This window comes from Chinchilla lanigera, unplaced genomic scaffold (assembly GCF_000276665.1).
Source record: "Chinchilla lanigera isolate Chin_1 unplaced genomic scaffold, ChiLan1.0 scaffold00079, whole genome shotgun sequence".
In the NCBI taxonomy this organism is placed as follows: Eukaryota; Metazoa; Chordata; class Mammalia; order Rodentia; family Chinchillidae; genus Chinchilla; species Chinchilla lanigera.
This window is the reverse complement of record NW_004955480.1, coordinates 6,269,084-6,291,369: the sequence shown is the minus strand read 5'-3', so window position 1 is coordinate 6,291,369 and position 22,286 is coordinate 6,269,084. Positions and strand designations below refer to the sequence as shown.

Here is a 22,286-nt window from a genome sequence, read left to right as displayed (position 1 = left end):
TCAGTATAAAACATGGATTACTTTTCAGAAGATGATTTCCTTATAATCCAACAGTTGTAATGTATTAGAAAGTTTCTGGGAAACAGAAGCATTTTCTATTAAGATAAATTTTTGAAAGTACAATAACACTGTCATTCTAACTATACTTGATAGAGACACTGTTTTCAAATTACCCCTTCACCAGAGTGTTGCTCCAATATTTTCCCAAGTAAATCCATATTCAGAACTTCAAATACAAAAGCATTCTCATCTGAGGAACTTACACTGTGATTGATTTGAAAAACACTGGTGTGCCACAGAAACTTTCTCTCATGATTCTGAAATGCACAACGCAGTTGACTACATTCCTGTGCTCAACAGAAACAAAGCTTAATCGTTTTCAAAGATGGTGAATAAAAAGTACTAGTGAGGACTCCCCTGCATTAATCCAAATCTACAGAATAAGTCATTTGTTGATAGTATAAAAAAGTGTAGTGCCATCTCCATTTTGGCAACGGTATACAAAATTATTACTGATATTTACATGAATTTGGTAAGCACAAGAAATGGGACCCCAAGGTGCAGAACAGGGTAATGGAAAGATAGCTAAATTTTAAGTCTCTGAAAGTGTGGAACAGAACACACTTACTACATAGTTGAAACAATTTTGAAGCCACAATGGTTTTTTAGTTGCCTTATGTGTAAAATGAGGGTCACATTGCATAATTCACTTGTATGTGTAATAAAAAATATGGAAGTGTATGTTATAAAGTATAAAATATACTTTATATATTTACAAAATATATAAAGTATATTTAAAAATATAAAAATATATATAAATAAATAAAATATATAAAAATATATAAAGTATATTTATAAAATATACTTTATATAATTACAGTGGCACATGGCTGTAATTCCAGCACTCTGGGAGGCTGAGGGAGGCAGATCTGAATTTCAAGCCCAGCTTGAATAACTTTGCAGTTTATCAAGATCCTGTCTCAAAGTAAAATATATAAAAGGGTTGGGGATATAGGCCAACACAAAGGCTCTTGATTCAGTCTCCAGTACCATAATGCCTAACCAAACGATAATGCATAGGCTAGGTAGACTACTCGTCATTAATTTTTAACCCTATATACTATATGTTTTTAATATGATTTGCAGAAAACACAATTTTAATGGAATATCTGCTTATAAAAATTGGTTACTTTCCTATAAACAACTTCACAAATCATATTTTAAGTAATCTATACAATTAAGAAACAGGTCCTTATAAAACTGTAGGTCTGCAGGCATATGTTGTTGTGAACCTTTTATATCCTTGATAGAACAGAGTCACACATACACATTCTTGGAACACAGGATCACAAAGCGTCTATTACTAGGAAAGTGGAGCTCTCTGACCAATGGAAGGAATGAAGAAGTGATAGTGTGCCATACAAGTTGAGACTTTAACAGGCAGGGCATTTCCCTTAGTTCTCTTTTTTCCCTTACTCAACATGAGAACTTGTCCCAGATAGCTATGATTCCTTCAGCCTGGAACCTGTAATCATGTGGAAAAGCTAGGAACCCATCCACAGCCTGAAGACCAGCTGACTCAGATCACCTGTGCTACAGATTTTATGCAGCAGTGCAGCAAAAATGTGACTCATGTACCTAGACACAATTTTGATAGGTCAAGAAAATCCTAATGATTTTTTTTTTAAATCTTGGCCTCAGGAAAGAAATATATAGCAAGTATTTGAAAAATACCTGGCAGACCCGAGGAAGGGTTATTTTAAAATTTGTTGTAAGGTTTAGGTATGTTTCAGTGATAAATATGTTGACACAGGACAGCAATTTTAGGCTACTTAAGACAACTACTAGTTGTAAGATAAAGATCAAGACATACTGAGATTATGTCACTTAGTTATTTTAGTAAGTTCTTCAAGAAAACATGAATTAAAATAAATGCCCACATAGCTAAATAAATGGTACTGAATAATCAACTGAATTGAGGTTGTTAAATTCTGCTCAGTTCAAAAATGTTTAGCTTTACTTACAAATATTTAATAATTACTCCTTCTATAGAAATTTTTGCTTTTAAGTCCAAATAAATGATAATGGGATACTTTTTTCCTGCATGGGAAAGCAGATTTTTGGAAAACCAACTACAGACTAGATTTCTCCTCAAATTATCCTTTCATGTAATTAAAAATACACTTTCTCAAAAAACTGACAAATCAGATATTTATCTCTAAAACAAATTATCTTCCTTTCTAAAATGTTAATGCATGTTATGTATAAAGATTAAATAATGTACCTAGAAATAGCCATATTAATAAAAAGGCAGTGTCATAATAAAAGCTGATAGTAAATGACTGAAAAAGGCCAATCCTTCCACCATAGCTACACTCTATAGTTAAAATCTGGTTCCAATTAATCATTTCTAATCTAGGTCTGAAGTTAACAGGCTGAAATCTAAGAACCTTGGTACTGAACCATGGGCTTTTCTACATACTAGGTGTGGCCTCAGCAACTTCCTCGGTTTCATTATCCTCATCTGTAAAATGAAAATAACTGCATCTTAAAATGTAGCAAAAATTAAATAAAAATATATGGAACACTTAATTCCAAAAGATATTCTTTGCATTTTTCTTCTAATTTCACTTCTTTTAAGTTTTCCTTTTAGTATCCTTTATTCATAGGCTATAAATTTAGAGTTCTCAAGGATAAATCCAATGAAAGATAAAAAAGAATATTATGCTAGATTTTTCATGAAGATCATGGAACACTGGTCCTAAGTATGATTTGTGAGAAAGATGTTTAACAGCAGACAGTGCGAGTCAAAATAATTTTTCATATTAACTATACTGAAAACTTATTAACTACATTGAAAAGGAAAAAGGCAAAAATTATTCACAATCCCATCGTCCAGAGATAATGAACAGCACCTGCTATATATTCTCCTTATATTCTATACCTTTAAAAAAAAATAAGATTACTTGGCTCTTTGGAAAGAGAAGTAAAATTGATAAATACTGGGCCAGGCTAATTAGGAAAAAAAGAAAAGAGCATAAATTTCTAACATCAGAAAAGAAAAATGGGTTATCACTATTGATACTGTGGATATTAAAAGTTATTCTCTTTTTCATAAATAATTATGTCCACAAATTTGATAATTTTATGTGAAATGGACCAATCCCTCATAAGACATAAGCTACTAAATCTCACAAAAGGAGAAACAGATAAGCAACAGGCCTTTTTAAAAGAAATTAAATCAAAAAATAATCTTCCAAAAAAGAAAGCACGAGACCAGATGGTTTCCCTTTAGAGTCTGCCAAAAAAATGTATACACACTTCAGCAATTTGCAGTACTAGTAAATATCCGGAAGCTAACAGATATCACTTTGAGCTCCTTTTGTAACTGTAGAGGCCAAAGGTAACTTGTATTAATCACATAATGTCTCAATAAACTTAGTATCAAAATATTTATACAAGTTTTCATTTTCCTGATGTATACTTTTTTTTGGTAGACTCTGTATTTCAAAAAACAGAAGCAGAGGAAATATTTCCTTACTTATTCTAGGATTCCATCATTATCCAAATACCAAAATCTGTCTGACCAGACACCTCACCCAAGAAGATCTATAGATGGCAAATATATATGACAAGATGCTTAACATCAAATGTCACTAGAGAATTACAAATTAAAATAATGAGATGACACCACATCTTAAGGGGATGGTTAAAATTCAAAACACTGACATCATCAAATGCTGGTGAGGATGTGGGGCAAAAGGAGCTCTCATTCACTGCTGATAGAAATTCAAATGATACAGCTATTATTGAAGAAAGTCTGGCCCTTTCTAACAGACTTAATATTTCTATATGATCTAGCAATGGTGTTCCCAGATATTAATGCAAATAAGCTGAAAACTTTTGTCTACCGAAAAACTTGTATGTGAATGTTTATACAAACTTCGGTCATAATTTTAAAAACTTGAAAATGATCAAGCTATCCAAGCTATCTTTCAATAGATGAATGGGTAAGAGAACTGTAGTAGGTCCACACAAGGTAAGTATTTTCAGCAATAAAAAGAAAAGTGGTACTGAGCTATAAAAGAACCAAGACCATTAAGTGAATATTGCTAAGTGAAAGAAGTAAATCTGAAAATGTTACATACTGTATAATTCCAACTATATGACTTCTAGAAAAGGAAAAGCTTTAAAAGTAGCAAAAGATCCAATGTTTTCCAAGATGGGGGAGAAAAGAGGGGTGAATAGGTCAAATACAGATTTTTAGGGCAGTAATACCACTATGCATGGTATTATAATGGTGGGTATACAACATTGTGCATTTGGAAAAACTCAAAAACCTACACAATACACAATGAATGAATCTAATGTAAACTATAGACATTCATTAATAATACATAAATATTGGTCCAAAAAAGGGAGTTAATACAGAGGAATCGAAGTGTATGAGAACTCTACTTTCCGCTTAATTTTCTTCTATAAATTTAAAACTGTTAATATATTGATTTTTAAAATTAAGATATTGTACACTTACGCTTATTTATTAAACACATCTGTTATGCTCAATTATATTTCTAAATAATCTTTAATACATATGTTGAGTTCTTTAGAGTACTATAATTCATTTAACTAATATCCTGCTGCCAGATATTTAGCATGTTTCTCCAATCTTAGTATTATGAAGACTGTGGTAAACATAGTCAGAATAAAGTCTCTCATAAAAACATATATTAATAAATATAAGAGCTAATATAATTTATATAACAATAAAATGGTACCAACTTCTCTGATTTTCATTATACAATTATCAATTCACGGGGCTGGGGATTTAGCTCAGCGGCAAAGCGCCTGCCTGGCAAGCGCAAGGTCGTGAGTTCGGTTCCCGGTACCGGAGAAAAACCAAAAAAAAAATAAATAAATAAACAATTATCAATTCACTTCAGAAAATTATGAAACCCTTCCTCCCTGCCAAGAGAAGAAACAGGCTTACTAAGAAGACACAAGAAAGGATTAACTACAATAGAAAATAAGAATAAATCTTTGCTTAAAAAGTCCTATCATGGCCCAGCTTGGTAAATCACGCCTGTAATCCCAGCACTCGGGAGGCTGAGGCAGGAGGATCATTGCGAGTTTGAGACCAGCCTGAGCTACAAAGTGAACTCAAGGCCAGCCTGAACTGCAGAGTGAAATCCTGTCTCAAAAAGACAAATAATAATAATAAACAACTCTTTAAAAAAAAAGTCCTATGAGGGCTGGAGAAGTGCCCTTAGGGCAGATGGAAGAGGAAGAGAGACCTAGAGCATGGGACTTCTCTGGGAGTACATGAATTTGTGAAGTTTATAACATTCCAGGCTTCTTTGCAGACCTTACTCCAGAAGAAAGAATAGTTAATGCTTTCTTCAAAAGATTAAAGAATCATGAAACAGATCAAAGACAGAAAAGTAGAACTTCTATTTTGTTTCCAACCAATTAAAAATTAACAGTAGCCAAAAATATCTTTCAAAACCATTCAATTTGGAGGTGGTTCTGAGTTGAATTTAAAAAGTAAAATGTAAACCTCTTAAAAGACTAGTATATGTAAGTCATCAACTTAACATCCTGGGTACCAATGTTGACTTTTAATGTAATAATGATGTAATATGGAATATGCTTTTCTAAAAAGAACAGTAGCAGGCTTATAAACTAAATGCTTATTTAATGTAAGTTTATCTAAACACTATGTATTCCATTTCTAATTAAAAATAATTTATAGTATTATTCAAAAATCCTTTGGTATACAATTTTTTTGGTTTCTGAGTTGCTACAAGTAACAACAGCTCTGATTTTCACTGATCTATCTAAAAACATACTTGAATCTATTTAATGACTATATACAGATTTTACACAGGGAGCTACACCTGTAGTACACCTACACTTACAGGTTTTTAAAATTTTTAAAATTTTATTAGAATATGTTTGCAGTACATAATGATTACATTAATCATGAGGAGTTACACATTTAAATTCTTTATTTATTCTCTCTCCCTCACTTACCCCACCTTCCTCTATCTCTTGGTCCCCTTCCTTTTTACAAACTATCTCTTGTTTCCTGTTATCTATCTTGTTTTGTTCTTACTTATAGGTATCTCTAATAAAAGTGTTATCACTATTTCTAGATGTCCCCTGAAAGCCTTCTGTGGTCACAGGTAGGGCTTTTTCAGAGGTGGCTAGATTTAAAGTGTGACACTGGGATTCATGGTGCAATGCTGGGATCAAGGGCACTAGGATTAAGAGTGCCAAGTGTTACTCGCCATAAGTACCCTGGATAAAATATAAGGGATAGAAGAAGCTATGACCATCTCTTGATTATTTTGCTACCTTCTGTGTGCCACGAACTATTTCTCCTCTGCAATGCTTGTCTGCCATGCCACCCTGCCTTGGAGCCAGCCAATTATGGACTGAAATATCTACCAACTGTGAGCTAAATAAACAACCTTTTCCCATTTAACTTTGGATGTCAGGTATTTTGTCTCAGCAAGAAAAAGCAGTTAAGAGACTTTGGTACACAAAGAAGTGGGGTTGTTGCTGTGACTGTACCTGACCATGTCATTCAGGAACCTTTAGAACTGGCTTGTGGGTAGTTTGGAAAGGTTTGGAGACGCTGGCTGAAGAAGCAGTCCTGGAATACCTTAAACTGTACTTGATGAGAGATTCTGGTCAGAACTCAGGAGACCAGAATGCTGATCGAAGTTCTGCTGGTAAAGACCAGGCTAGGGAGGTTTCTGTTGGGAAGGACTGCACTGGCTGTTGGACTCCAGATGACATGTGTTATGCCCAGGCAAAACATTTGTCTGCTCATGTCCAGACACTTTGCCTGAGACCAAGATTAAAGGCAGTGGACTAATTAATCTGACAGAAGAAGTTTTAAGGTATTCTCATGTTAAGGTGGTGATATGGCTACTATTTGGGTCTTTTAACCAGATTTATGTTGAGAATCAAGAGCAAAGAGCACAGCAGAATGATTCAAAGCATTGTGAGTTTGGCCAGAAAGGATTCTCTAGTATAGTTGTAGACTGCAAAGATGGAACAGAGGAGAACTTGGTTGCTGAGAAGACTAGCAAGAAAAAGCCAAATATTTCAGAAGAGGATAATACAAAAGATGGCCTGAGGCTATCAAAATAAGCAGCAGGATTCTACCCTCTGCAGCCTCAAAATTGCAAAAAGTGAAAGACTTTTCCTTGAGAAGAGAGCCTCAGGCCACCATGTTCCAGAATGCCAGCAGCCTAGGGAAGCTGTTCTTTGGGATTGGTCCATAGGCACTCAACCCCTACAGCCAAGAGAGAAGGAAGCCTGGCTACTGCTCCAGCTGGCAGCTAATCCTGGCATCATCCACATGGTGCTGGTTTTAAGTGCATGCAGAATGCAAGAGTTGTGAGGTCAGGAAGGCTTCCACCTAGATTTTAGAAAAAGGCCTGGGAGGCCAGGCAGTGTGCCTCTCAGAGGGCTGTATCTGAAGCTGTGAATGTGAAGCCAAAGTGCAGTAGAGACCCCAGAAGTTTGGAGAAGCCAGGAACATGGGCTGTCTGAGGAGAACTGCAAGGAGAGAGCAGAGCCAGCTCTAGAGAAAAGCCATGGGAGCTATGACCACTGGTAATGCCATAGGGGCAGTGCCACCCAAGCTCCTTGGAGTTCACAACTTGCCACAGATTCCCAGGTGTCTTAGTTATTTTTCTTGTTGCTGAGACAAAATACCTGATGTCTAAAAGTTAAGGGAAGAAGCATTTATTTTGCTCACAGTTTGTGGAAGTTTCAGTCCATAATCAGCTGGCTCTAAGGCAGGGTAGAGCATTGCAGAGGAGCAATAGCTCATGGAGGCAGAAAACAGCAAAAGCAAGCCAGAAAAGGGAGAGACAAGCCTTTTTTTACACCTTTTATCCAGACTGCTGGGATTAGCGTGGTCCAGTCATTGGACTGATCCAGCAATCACCCTCAATCCCAGCATTGTACCAAGAATCAGTCACACAATCTAGATTCAGCCACCTCCAAAAAACCCTATGCCGCATGAAGCTTTGGGGTGGGGGTGGGGGTAACATCCAGACACAAAACTTAACAGCAGGAATGCTGAAAACAGAGCTGTGGGATATAATTTTTGCCCTGCCTGATTTTGGTCTTGCTTTGTTCCCGTTCCCTGCTATCCCTGTTTTCAACTTTTGGAATGCAAATGTCTTATCTTGTACCACTGAATGTTGGAAGTGTTTAACTTACTTTTCATTTGTACAGGGGCTTGCAGCAAGGATTTGCCTGAAATCTCAGGAGACTTGGGACTTGGACTTTTCAGCAATGCCAAAACTGTTTAGGATTTTGGCAACTCTTGGAGACAGACTAAATACCTTTTGCATAAAGGGATATAAATGAGTCTTTGGGAGGCCTGGGTGTAATGTTATGGCTTGTGTTTAGATAGCTCCTCAAAGCCTCATGCACTCATATAGGGGGACCTTTTCAGAGGTTGCTGGATCTAAATTACGTCACTGGAATTGATTCATGGTACAATGCTAGGATCAAGGGCACTGGGATTAAAAGGGTGAGTGTTATCCACCATATGTAGCCTGGATAAGATATAAGGGACAGAATGAACTGTGGTCATCTCTTGCTTGCTTTGCTACCTTTTGTGTGCCATGAACTGTTTCTCCTCTGCAATGCTTATCTGCCATGCCAATTATGGACTGAAATATCTACAAACTGTGAGCCGAACAAACCTTCCCCTCCCCTTAATTTTTAGTACCAGATATTGTCTCTGCATAAAAGAAAAGTAACTAAGATATGAGTACTAAATCAATCAATGAAATCATGTGCAGTCAATCAAAACAGTGATCCAAAATTTTATATAATTACCCACATGACATACTAGTGCAGAAACACCATAGGAAAAAAGTATATATACTGATGCAAATAGTATACACTCTTTTAATTAAAGGCTACAGATATCAAATTTATTTATTTTAAATTTATAAGAAATGCTAACAGAGGTCATCAGTGGTGGTGGGAGATTTAGGGTTACTTCCTTAGGTTTATCTATATTCTGATATTTTTAAAAACGAACCTGAGTCATCTGTACATAAAAATTAATAATCTATAGGATCAGAGAAATAGTTCAGTAGCAGAGCACTTCTCTAGCATGCATGAGGTCTTGAGTTTAATCCTCAAAACTGCGAAGAAAGAAAAAAGGAATGAAAGAGGAAGGAAGGATGACCTAAAAGTAAAATACAGTCACTTATTTCCTTAGAACATTCTGCCTATTTTATGATAAACTAATTTCTGAAGGAATATAAAAATGTACACAAACATAACTATGTAAACACATACAGTGAGAGAAACCAGAGACTATCAGGTCACAAACTGTAAGTTGAACAACCAAAATGCAAGTTAAACACTTACTTCCAATTAAATGTGGAAAGAAAGAGGCAACAAAGGAAGGGTGAAGAAATATGCATAAGTTAAATTTTAGATTCTTTAGATTCTTCCTTTGTCCATTCACAACTTTAGCTGAGAAACTAGTGAAACTATAATTAGCAGTGCTTATAAGTATATTAAATAAAAACAATTCAGTGCAAAACTATGTTAAAATAAGAAAAGACTAAAATCAAGAGATCTAAGAAAAAGGTCTCCTTAGCCATAAAAATAAGATACTGAAAGAGGCACATTTTGGAGTCATTTTCCTTAAAGCTGTGTTCTGCACACATATCATTCATTTAACTAGTGAATCACCAGTCAGTGATTGTGATTTCAAACATAGTGGTGGTGATTTCAAACATACTTTCAGGTTCTATGATTGATTCCTAACTAAATTGGGCAGAAAACTATTCACACCACCACTATCACTCTCAAAGCATTTATGCATACAGAAGAGAGAAGGACCTTAAAATCTTAAAAGTATCAGGAAGATACAAGGTAGCAGAGTACAATGTACTAATGTTAAAATACAAAACTGACCAGATACCTGAGTGACAAATAATTCAATCAAAAATCAAAACTAGCACTATCCATTCTAGTATAAACCTCTTGAAGTTTTATAGTATAAATGAATTATACTATAAAATTCCAAATACATCTACAAAAATGTTCTCTCCTAGTGCTCTACATTTCTAAGCACACAATAAAACAGCTAACCTATGGTATCACAGAAATTGTATCACAGACCAAAATCTTCCACTAGTATTTATACTTGAGTGTTTGGAAGAAGGGTGGTAATAAGTAAGTGTTATGTAAACATAAAACTCTTAACAGAGATAATATTTCTCAGAGTGGCAACCCAAGGTCTAGACTACCTGTATCAAGTGCAAGAGGATATTACAGCTGTATTGCTGTAACCTACATTGTCACACAGCAACCAGGAACTCAAGGGACTTCAAGAGGTTATTTCAGAAATTTAAGCACTGACTAGTTCCTAGTAAAACAAAGGCACAGATCATGTTCTTTGAAAGTCCTCAAAGACCTTAAACCCATTCGTAATACATCAAAGATAACTCATAAGTGCTCTAAAAACTAGATGGGGAAGACTAAAAAATTATTTTGTCCCTATATAGCTATAAGACACCATCCCCATACTCAAAATAGTTTAAGAAAACGTAAGATTTCATGTGAAATGATATGATTATAAATTTGAAAATTCCAATAAAATTAAATTTTCTTTACAGTTCTACAATTTTACAAAGTTGGGTAAAGTTCATCTGATGTTCCACATTATTATTATATATATACATATATATAATATGGTCAATATCACTGAAACTTCATGAAAAAATACACAAGGTTCTTAATAGACCTCCCTTTCTAATATTATTAAGAATTTTAGAGGGAAAATCACAAAGTGTGCCTTTTTTTTCATTTTGTTTGAGACAGGGTTTTGCTATGTAGCCTGACCTAGAACTCATGATGACATGGTAATCCTCCTGCCTCAGCCTCCTGAGTGCTGGGATTATAGACATGCACCACTATGCTCTGCCAAAAGTGTGCTTTTTGAGAAAATTTCATATATTTAAAATTATATATGTTTGATACTGAGGAAAAAACAAATTTATATGTAAAAGAAAACTAAAATTATCCACAATGCATACTTCAAATATAACCACCACAAACATTTGTGTCTTTTTTTAAGTACATTTTCAATACACTCTTCTTTTATTCTTTCTTTTTAACACAGATAAGTACATAATATGTACACAGCAACTACCTTTTCTTCAATCTAATATTCCTGCCTACCATTAACTACTGCATAACAATGGTTGCATACATTTCAATTATGAATACCCATAGAATAACTTATTAAACATTCTCTTATTTTTAATACATAATAGTAAAAAAAAAAACAGAAACAACATTAGAACTATAATGAGCAACCTTACTACATCTTCTGCATGCATATTTATTTTCTTGAGATTCCAAAAACTACTGTGCAAGTACGTATATTGTTAGGCTTCATTTAGAAGTCTGTACCAGTAATACAATAAGGGCCCTAAATTGTACTACCCTAACAACACCTTGAAAAGCTTTAGTTTTTACCACTAAAAATAATTACTTTCCATTTGATGGTAAACTTTTTTCTAATAAGTTACAGTAAAATATGCTGAGCATATAAGGAAATATTTCTAAGTATGACGTGACACTTGGGGAACATACACTTATACTAAAATAATAAATTGTACTGAATTTTTAAAATTTCTACAATTATTAAGAAAACCTTACAAAATGACACAGAAATAAACAATCATAATTTTTGGCACATATGAGAGAGTGATTGGCATGGTTTAAAAACGTAAATTTACAAACTGGTAACATTAACACTGAATAAATGCTTACAGTTAATCTTCAGATACTACAGCAGTTGAAAATAGAATTCAAGCAAGCCATACCCAATAAGAAATACAATATATTCTTGTTAAGTTTAAAAAGGTTTTTTTTTTCCATTACTAATCACTATCAGCATCATCAGTACTAGTATTACTATTGAGGACACATCTTCTTTTATCAACGGAACAAAGGTTCTACACATTTCAAAAAATATGCCACTGAAGAGCTAAGTATATAGGTTAGAAATATGTTCACCTTATAGGTTCAAATGACTTTTTAAAAAAATCAGTAAAGTCAACAAAAAAATTAACCTTCTGCTTTAATCAATATCCAAAAAATGTTTTATAGCAACTTTAGCTCTTCAGATATTAGAAAAAAACATGATTTGAGAAAAACATAATGAAAAGTCACTGTATAAATTCACTTAGTCATAGAGTCTCACTCTCCAGTATTTACAGTGTGTCTTTAAGTATAAAGACTATAAGCAATAAAAATAAAAATTTGAGGAGACAGCCTTCTAGAAGACATTTAATTGAACATTCATTTAATTTGATTTGGTTAATGCAATTGCCATTTGTTTTATTTACTTATTTGGTTTTTTGAGAGAAAGTCTCACTATGTAGTTCAGACCGGCTTTGAACTCACCATTTTTCACTTGTTATATGAGGCAGGAAGTTACAACTAAAATAAAATTTTAAAAATTACCTTCAAATCAGGCATGGTGGCGTACACCTGTAATCTCAGCACTCAGGAGGCTGAGTTGGGAGGCTGAGGCAGGAGGATCATTGCAAGTTCGAGAGCAGCCTGGGCTACAAAGTGAGTTCAAAGCCACCCTGAACTGCATAGTGAGATCCTGTCTCAAAAAGACAAAAAATAAAATAAAAAATAAAAATTACCTTCAAATAAACTGAGGTCTCTTCGTAGCCGTGGTCCATAAAGCCCTTCTAAAATACTCTCAAAACCTGTGTTTTTAAAGAGAGAAAAGAGAATTAACTAATGGAAAAACTTCATTTGACAACAGCTAAAAACCACAAACTGTGTATCAACTAGCAAATTATTAACATTCTATGGGCATTTAATTAATCTGAAGTAGGCAACATAAAATATAATAATCACACCTATCAGAAATTACATAATTGTAAAGAAAATATTCAAATACAAATATTCACTACTGTTATGGTGTAGGTACAAAGTGTTCCCCAAAGACCTGTGTATCAAAGGCTTAATCTCCAGTGCAGCAATGTTCAGAAGGGGATCTAGAAACTGGACTGGATCATGAGGGTACTAACCACAGTGCAGAGGAGCTATGGTTTATATCTAGATGTTTCCAAAAGTCTCATGCACTCTTAGGTGGAGCTTCTGAAGTAACTGAATCATGGAAACACTACAGCTAAATGTGATATTAGGAGGCTGGGCCTGGTCAGAAGAGGTTGGTCAATGGGCATGTGACCTGGAAAGGTTTATCTCCTTTCTCAGCTCTCCTTACCTCTCCTGCTTCCTGGCCACCATGACATGAACAGCTTTCCCCACACTATATTGTACCCCTCTGCCACACCATTCTGCCTTGAAGCCAGCCATCTATGGATTAAAAACACGAGCCAAAATAAACCTCTCCTCCTTTACACTGTGCATGTCTAGTATTGTGCTCCAGTTAGCATAAAATGAGTAAAATAATCGGTGAATGGGCTATTAAGGGGTGAGGCCTAGCTAAAGGAAGTGGGTTGTGAGGGTGCAGTGTTGGAAACTATACTTTGTCCTTGGCCTATTCTTTTGTCTCTCTCTGCAGCCTGACCACTGAAAGGTGAATCTTTTTGCTCTACCATATGCTCCCTACTGTGATGTGCTATCTCATCACAGGACCAAGAGAAACATAGTCAAGTGACCGTGAACTAAAACCTCTGAATTTGTGATTCAAAATAAATCTTTCCTTGTTATTCTCAGGTATTTTATCACAATGACAGCTAATAATACAACTACTAAAATAAGCACCTGGGCTACTCAGAACTATTCCTTCGTTACACAGAGTCAAGCACCACATAATGATGTAGTAAATTAACCCCACAGATGACTGTCCCACAACATAGTAACAGCTGAAAAATTCCTAATATTTTTAATGTATTCACCTTTTCTACATTATGATATATTTAGACATGCAAGTATTTATCAATGTGTTACACTTGTCTACAATATTTAGTACAGTAACATAATGTACAGGTTTATAGCTTGGGAGCCATAGACGACACTATCTAGATTTGTGTAAGTATACTGTCCACAATGAATTTGCCCAATGGCACATTTTCAGAATGTATCTGCTGTTAAATGATGACTGATATTATGATCAAATTTATGTAGTATTCCTGTAGACAGAAGATCTTACAGAAGACATGCATGAGAATCCTATTTATATTTAAAAAAAAAAAATTTTAAAAAAACCAGCACCTTTAACCTCAATTACAAAATAACCAAGGGTCCAGGAAAGAGATTCTTGCTGAGAAAAGTGTGATATATAACTACTCAAACAAACAAATTTAAACCTACTCATAAAAATTCAAATACAACAATTTGTTCACTGCTATGGACTGCTTTCAATTTTAAAGACAAAATTACTGAAAATCTTGTCAAGTTAACAAAACCTAGTTCACTAACATACCAACTATTCTAATTCCTGGACATACTAAGATTTCATAATTTTCCTTCTTTTGATGTCATCTATACCATATTCACTTTCAAGGAGCTTAATAAACTATATGGAGTTCTAAGATGGGGGTGGAGGAATCAGGATGACAAAATAATTAGAAACCCAACAAAAGGAACTAATGTAAGCATGTAAATATTATGGAGGAAAAAACACTAAAGATGGCAATGAGCGTTCCTACAAATGAATGAAAAGGTAGACTTTCTCCATGATAGTCCTAAATAATAAATCATTAAAAATAATTCAACATGTCCAAAATGTCTTAGCTTCTCCAGGATTTGCCTTAAAATCAATGGTATGATACAGTGAAAAAATGGCAACATTTCTTCTAATAAAACATGAACTAGTGATGCATATTACAACCAATGAAGTCTTAGACTTGACAAAGTAAGGTAGTTATCAAGGTACTTGGTAAATAAGTACTGAATAAAATATCTATGACATTACTGTGAATTTTGTGAAAATATCTGTAAAATGTTGTGTCTCAGTACTAGCTCCCATGAATGGAAATTTTAGATAGAAGAGTAAACTACTACTACAGAGAACGTTGAAGAATGCTACAGAAAAGACTTTCATACTGTGTAAAGACTCACGACATAATATACCAAAATTCTCCCTCTATTATGAATATATCCTAATTCTATTTTATTATGATCAATGTGTTTCAAAAACATTATCACAAGTCACTATTTTAGGATGTCAGCCTGTAGTATACTGGACAAAATGTATGCCTCTCCCTATATAAGACCACTGAAATAAAACAATTCACATCTCATAGATTTAAGTCTGAAATGGAAAAAGCAAACAGGTATTACTTTTATTCTATGAGGTGTGATCAAAAAACACAGTGAATGCTTAAAATTTTTTCAAAATTTATTACAGTAAAACACACATTGCCATTAATTACTCTCAAAATATCCACACTTGCTTCAAGTACATTTATCCAATCATTCTTGACACTCTCTGAAGCAGTTCTACAAGTTCTCTTTCATTAGTCGCTCTGTTGTGGTGGCCTCAGTATCCTGAACACATTCAGGGCATTTTCATGCTCCTTTTGACTCTGGAGAAGAGCCAGGAGTCCATGGTGCCAGATATGATGCATAAGGTGGATAAGAACCCACCTTAATGTTTTTACTTGACAAAAACCTGCAGTACCAGAAGCTTTGTATGACACGGAGTATAGGCATGATGAAAGCATTTGCCCATTTCTCAGGCCATTTTCTACATAAATCATTTCTGAAATAATAAGCCCTCATAATATTCAGAGTTCCCTCTAGTGTTTCTGGGTAAAATTCAGCTCAAACAATTCAGCTCAAACAATTCTTTTTTTTTTTTTTGGTTTTTCTCCGGTACCGGGAACTGAACTCACGACCTTGTGCTTGCCAGGCAGGCGCTTTTGCCGCTGAGCTAAATCCCCAGCCCCTCAAACAATTCTATTAGTTCACCTTGATTTTGAATCTTGATTGACACACTTTTTTTTCACATGAGGAGAACTGTGTGCTTTCCATTGAGAACTCAGCTTAGGATCATAACTACAGACCAAAGTTTCATCTCCCATGAAGATATTTCTTAGAAAGCTGGAATGGCACAACTGTGCAACTCAAATGAAATACACTGTTCATGATTCATGATTTATGTCATATTTTAAAATATACATTCTCTCACCCATAGCTTAAAAATGAATGACAGACTGAACAAGCAGAAACTTGTCACATACTGTAACTGAGGTTTACTTGCTTCTTGCTTTTCATACTGAAGATCCATATCCTTTTTGTTGGATGGAATTCTACAGCAGCAATCCCAGTATTTTAGTCACATCTTGCATTGCGTTTCTTAATTCCTCCAAAGATAACATCAAGGTCTTACATATATCCTGGTAAACACGTATTCATACAACAGTGCTGATGCTGGTGTAATTGGCATCTTTAGTTAAAACTTTGTTTCATGCAGATTTTTAGAAATGCAGTTGGTGTTTGCATATTGACTTTGTATCTAGTAACTCTCTAATTATAATCTATCTGTAGGTTCCTGAAGATTCTGTGCTTATACATGCATATCTTCTGTGGGCAATAATTTCTGTTTTCTTTCTTTTCCAACACTTGTTTTCTTTTTTCTTCTTACCTTACTGTCTTGGTGGACCTCCATTATGAAGTAGAAAAGAGGTGGTGATAGTGGGCAGGCTTGAATTATATTCAATCTAAGTGGGAAAGCATTGAAAGTATCAATATTAAGTACAGTATTTCTTGTATTCTTTTAAAATAAATACCTCATCACATTAAGAAACTTTCTTTTATATCTAGCTTGTGTGGAATTTTTTTTTAAACCATGACTGGGTGCTGACTTTTATCTAATTTATTCTGCAATCTACTAAAATTATCATGGTATTTTTCTTTTTAAATCTCTTAATAGAGTGCCTTTCACTGCTGGATGTCTAATGTTAAATTAACCTCCTTCCATTCCTAAGAAAACAAATTATCATGTGGTATTCTTACAGGTTTGTCAAGTTTATCATCCCAATATTTTCTTTAAGATCTCTGTATCTATGTTCATCATTGAACTTGGACTATAAAAAAGTTTCTCATGTACCCAAGTTTTGATATAAATGGGTTATCACCCTCTTAAAATGAGTGGCAATCTCTCTCTTTCTCGAGACTCCAGAAAAAAATTATAAAATGTATGTTTTTTTACTTTAGCATGTTCAAGAAGTACAAGCAGCTCAATAGAGCTAATGTTTTCTAAAATGTTTGCTACTAATTCATTCGTTTTAACTGTCACAGGACTACTGAAGTATTCCATTTCTTATATTAGTTATATTTTCCTGAGAACTTGTTCCAATTATGTTTTTCAATCTATTTGCATAGTTTTTATTATATGCTTTTATCCAGTGTCAACAGCATCCACAATGTTTTTCATTATTTGTTCTCTTTTTGTTCCACCAATAAAGCTCATTAGAAGTTTCTGAATTTTATTTTCAGTATAGTACTTTAAAGGAATTCCTTTTGATTTCTTGATTTTCTCTATTGGTATGTTTTCTTATTATGTAGTTTCTCCTCCAGCTATGCTTTGTTCTTATTCTTCTAATTCTGGAGATGACAGTGTACCACATTAACATTCAGCCTTTCTTCTTTTCACACTTAAAGCTTTAAATTTCTACCAATGTAGTACTATCAGCTGCACACTGCAATTTCTGATATATCACTTCTTTATCATTCAAAATATTTCCTAGTTTCCATAATGACCTTTGTTCTAACCATGGGTTTTAAAGAAGTTTTTCCTTAACTTACAAATAAGTATATCCCCCTTTAAAATTTAAGATTTTTAACTTAATTGCATTGTAGTCAAAGAAAATATCCAATATAATTAGTCTTCTAAAATTTTCTGAGATTGTTTTTATGGCCAACATGGAAAATTTTTAACAATTCTCTAAATATGCTCAAAAAGAGTATATATCCTGAAATTGCTAAAGCACGTACATAGTGCTTTATATTAGTTCATTAGAGTAACACGTTGATCATGCTTAAGTCATCTACATTCTTAGTTCATTTTAAAATTGTCTATCAATTGTTGAGAAAAGTAATGTAAAACTTTCCACCAAATTGCCTCTTTCCTTCTTAGTTTTGAGAATTTTTGCGTTATATATTTTGAGACTATGTCATTAATGGTTATAATTTCATAACTATCATATCTTCCCGGAAAGTAAAACCTTTTATAATTATGAAGTGACGTGCTCTATTTTAAGCAATGATTTTGGTATTAGACCATATGGTTTTACATTACATAGCTATAGAACATTTTACTTTATTTTTTCCATGATGTACTTTCTTCAATTATTTCTTTATAACTTTTGTCTTATTAAACAGCATAAATGGTTTTCTGACAAACATTTCTGTCAGAATAACTTAAGTTTAATAGTTGTTAATATAACTGGGATGAAATCTACTTGTGTTTTCTCTACTTTTCAAACTTTAGAGTTAAAGGAATACTTATCATTCTATTTTGCTCCTCTTTTATAAGTATGAAAATTATGAGCCCTATTTCTATTCCTTTTATTGGTCAATCCAGTCTAAAAATCTCTTTTTAGTTGCTACATTATTAGTCCATTAAACTATAAGGTAACTATTGATATTGCTGGGTTTACATCTACCATCTTGTCATTTGCTTTCTGTTGTTTTGACTACATTCTTCCCCATGCCTCTATCTTGCAACATTCTTTTGGGTTAAGTAATCCTTCAGTATTTTCATTTTATTGCCACTACTGATTTATTAGTTACATCCTTTAGTTTAAGTGCCTGCCCTAGGATTCCAATATTCATTTTAATTTTTCACAATCTACTTTCAATATAGTACCACTGAAGATTCCACCCCATCCTGTGTCATAGTTGTACAATGTACATCTATTATAAATCCCCCCTTACATTATTCTCACTTTAAAGTATTATTTTAACACATTAAAACATGAGAATGTCTTTTACATCTACTCATATATTTCCAATCTGTCACCTTTACCTTCTTGTGTGTAGATCTTAGGTCCCAAGCATTGCCTTCAATATTTCTTGTATGACAAATTTCCTACCAGTGAATTCTTTCAGCTATTATTTTTCTGAAAAAAAATCTTTTATTCTCCTTTTTAAAAAACATTTTGAGTGTAAAATTCTAGGGTGACAATTTTGTTCCAGTGCATTACAGATGGGCTTGCACGGTTTAATGGTTTGTGTGGTTGCTGATTTACCTATACTCTTTCTTTTTTTTTTTTTTTTTTGGTTTTTCTCTGGTACCGGGAACAGAACTCACGACCTTGAGCTTGCCAGGCAGGTGCTTTTGCCGCTGAGCTAAATCCCCAGCCCCTATACTCTTTCTTTCCTTTGTTACTCTGCATATAACATGCAGAGGTACAGAGTGCCTTAAAGACCACACTTGGTTACATAAAGTTTCTCTGGCTGTTTTAAAGTTTCCTATGTATCACTGACTTTCAGCAATTTTATTATTACATGCCTTGGTATAGTTTTAGTGTATACTGGGATCAGGCGAGCTAACTGAATCTGTAGGGTTACAATTTTCATCAATTTTGAAAAACACTGGGTATTTCTCCAAAACTTTGCTGTGGCCCCCTTTTGTTCTGGGATTCTAATTATATATTTGTTGGACAAGATAATATTGTCCTATAGGTCACCAAGGCTCTAATCACTTCCTTCAAAGTTCTTTTATATCTGTGCATCATTTTAGGTAGTTTTTTATTTATTTTTTTTTAAAGAGAATAAAAAACCATAAAAATGATACAGAATTTCAAAACAAGAATATCGGAAATTAACAATGGTGGTTTTATTACATATTGTTACCTTCGAAGTAGTTGTTCAGATTACCAGATATTGGCATGCAAAATTGGTCAATTAGGTATTACTGTTCCTTTCAATAAACCATCTTTTCTTTTCAAGCTCTGACATATATATATATATACAATACTCATAAAACCACTGCCACAATTCAAGGCAACGAACACTTTCAACAGTCTTAACAGTTTCCTCATGATTTTTTTTTTCTTTTTTTTGGTACTGGGATTTGAACTCAGGACCTTGAGCTTGCCAGGCAGGCGCTGTGCTGCTGAGCTATCTCCCTGGACCCCTCATGCTTGTTTTTAACTCATCTTTTCCACTCACAGCCCTAGGCAATATTCATATACTTCTGGTCACTAGCAGAATAGTTTGAGGTTTCTAGAATATCATAAAAATAAAAACTTATAGCACAAATTTTCTTTTTCTTTCTTTTTGGAGGGGAAGCTGGTTAAGTGAATGATTTGGAGACATACCTATCTCTTGTCAGTTGTCACTGGTTTGTTCCTTCCCACTCTATTCCATTGAATGGACACCCTGCATTTATCTCTTCAGAAGTTAGGAGATAGTGTCTTTTCACTTTCTTGTGCAAATCTTTAAACTGCAGGATTATATGTAGGTTTATGTTTGGCTTTTCAAGAAACTAAATGGTTTGCCAAAGTTATGATATCATTTTATCTTCCTATCATTTGCCATCCATATATGATGGTTACTGTGACTAATTCACATCCCCACCACTACTTGGGTATCATCCCTACCACTACTTGGTATCAAAACAAGGTGTCTTGTTTTTCGTTTGCTTTTCTTTCAACAAAATCATTTTAATGGAAAAAAAATTTTTGTAATATCTTATTTCAATGGGATTTTAATTTGCATTTTTTGTTGATTATCTTTTTACATGCTTAATACCATTCATATATCTCTTCTAATCTTTCGTACAATTTTTAATTTGGTTGTCTGATATCAGTGCAGTATAAGAGACCTTGTTTTGTTTTTTAGTATATTTTGAATACAATTCCCTTGTCTGACATACAATCATACCCTTTTTATTGTGTGTTTTACTGCACTTGGCAGATATTGTCAGAAACTGAAGAACTATGGCAGCAATTCCACATTGAGCAGGGGTATTAGTGCCACTTTTCTAATAGCATATACATACTTTGGTCATTATTATATCTGTTATGGTGACCTGGTAACAGTGGTCTTTGATGTTAACACTGTAACTGTTTCGAGGGCATCACAAACTACACTCATAAGACAGTGAACTTAACTGATAAATGTTGTTTTCTGACTAATTTGCTGACCAGTTGTACCTGGTCCCTTGACTATAGCCCTCTGCTATGATCTCCCTAATCCCTAAGATAAAACAAAACTGAAATTAGGCCAAGTAACAACCCTACAATGGCCTCCCAATGTTCAAATGAAAGGAAGAGTTGCGTATTTCTCATTTTAAATAAAAAAATAAAAATGATTAAGGTCAGTGAAAAAGGCACACACATTAAAAGCTGACAAAGGATGAAAACTAGGCCTCTTGGGCCAGTAAGCCAACATATAAGAACAAAGGAAAGTTTCTGCTACTCCAACGTATGCACAAATAATAAGAAAGGAGAATGGCCAAACTGTTGCCATGGAGAAAGTATTAATGGTCTACAGAGATCAACTAGCCACAACATTCCCAACAGACATGCACTAATCCAGAGGAATGCCTTTACTCTTTCCAATACTACAAATGCTGAGAGAGGTAAGGAAGCGGCAGAAGAAACATCTGAAGTTAGCAGTGATTGATTTATGAGGTCTGAGGATAAAAATGCAAGGTGAAGCAATAACTGCTAATGTAAAAGCTATAGCAATTTATCTGGATGATCTAGTTATGATAATTGATGAAAATGGCTAAACTACAGTGCTTTCATGTACATAAAACAGTCTTCTACTAGATGATGATGCCATGTAAGACTTTGATAACTTGAGAGAAGTCAATCCCTTGTCTTCAAAGCCTCAAAGCACAGGCTAACTCCCTGATTAGGGGCTAAAATAGCCAGAGACTAAATTGAAGCTTATGCTCCATATTCTCAAAATTTAGATCCTATAAGAAGTATACTAATATATTCTACCTGTGTTTTAGGACTAGAAAAACAAATAGTAGATGACAGCACATCATTTTACAACAAGGTTAACTGAATATTATAAGCCCACTTTTGAAACCCACTACTGCTCAGAAAAGAAAAAAAAAAGATTTCTGATTTATTAATAACCTGGTCTCACAAGAGCTTTGGTGGAAATGTACAGTAAGATTAATGTTGCTTTCACATCTGCTAAGGAACATCTGTTCTACACCTAAGGATCACAGGGTTATTTTGATTTCCAAGTCTTCTTATTTAAGAAACACATCTCCTAAGGTTATTTCTGCCATAGACAGTGATTCTTCTGATGGGTCTGTA

The 22,286-nt window shown here is 34.1% G+C and overlaps 1 protein-coding gene across 10 annotated transcripts in view; it reads right to left on the bottom strand.

Moving 5' to 3' along the window:
• Lcorl (ligand dependent nuclear receptor corepressor-like) overlaps positions 1-22,286 on the bottom strand; it is a 156,563-nt gene that overhangs the window by 106,653 nt on the left and 27,624 nt on the right. For 6 of the 10 annotated variants that reach the window (XM_013503313.1, XM_005402490.2, XM_005402491.2 and 3 more), the window contains exon 2: positions 12,723-12,788. In XM_013503313.1, coding sequence (XP_013358767.1) covers positions 12,723-12,788 — 66 coding nt within the window. Of the gene's footprint in view, positions 1-12,722; positions 12,789-13,312; positions 13,405-16,642; positions 16,719-22,286 lie in introns of those variants that run through there. The other 4 variants (XM_013503311.1, XM_013503312.1, XM_013503318.1 and 1 more) reach the window with 2 other exon arrangements.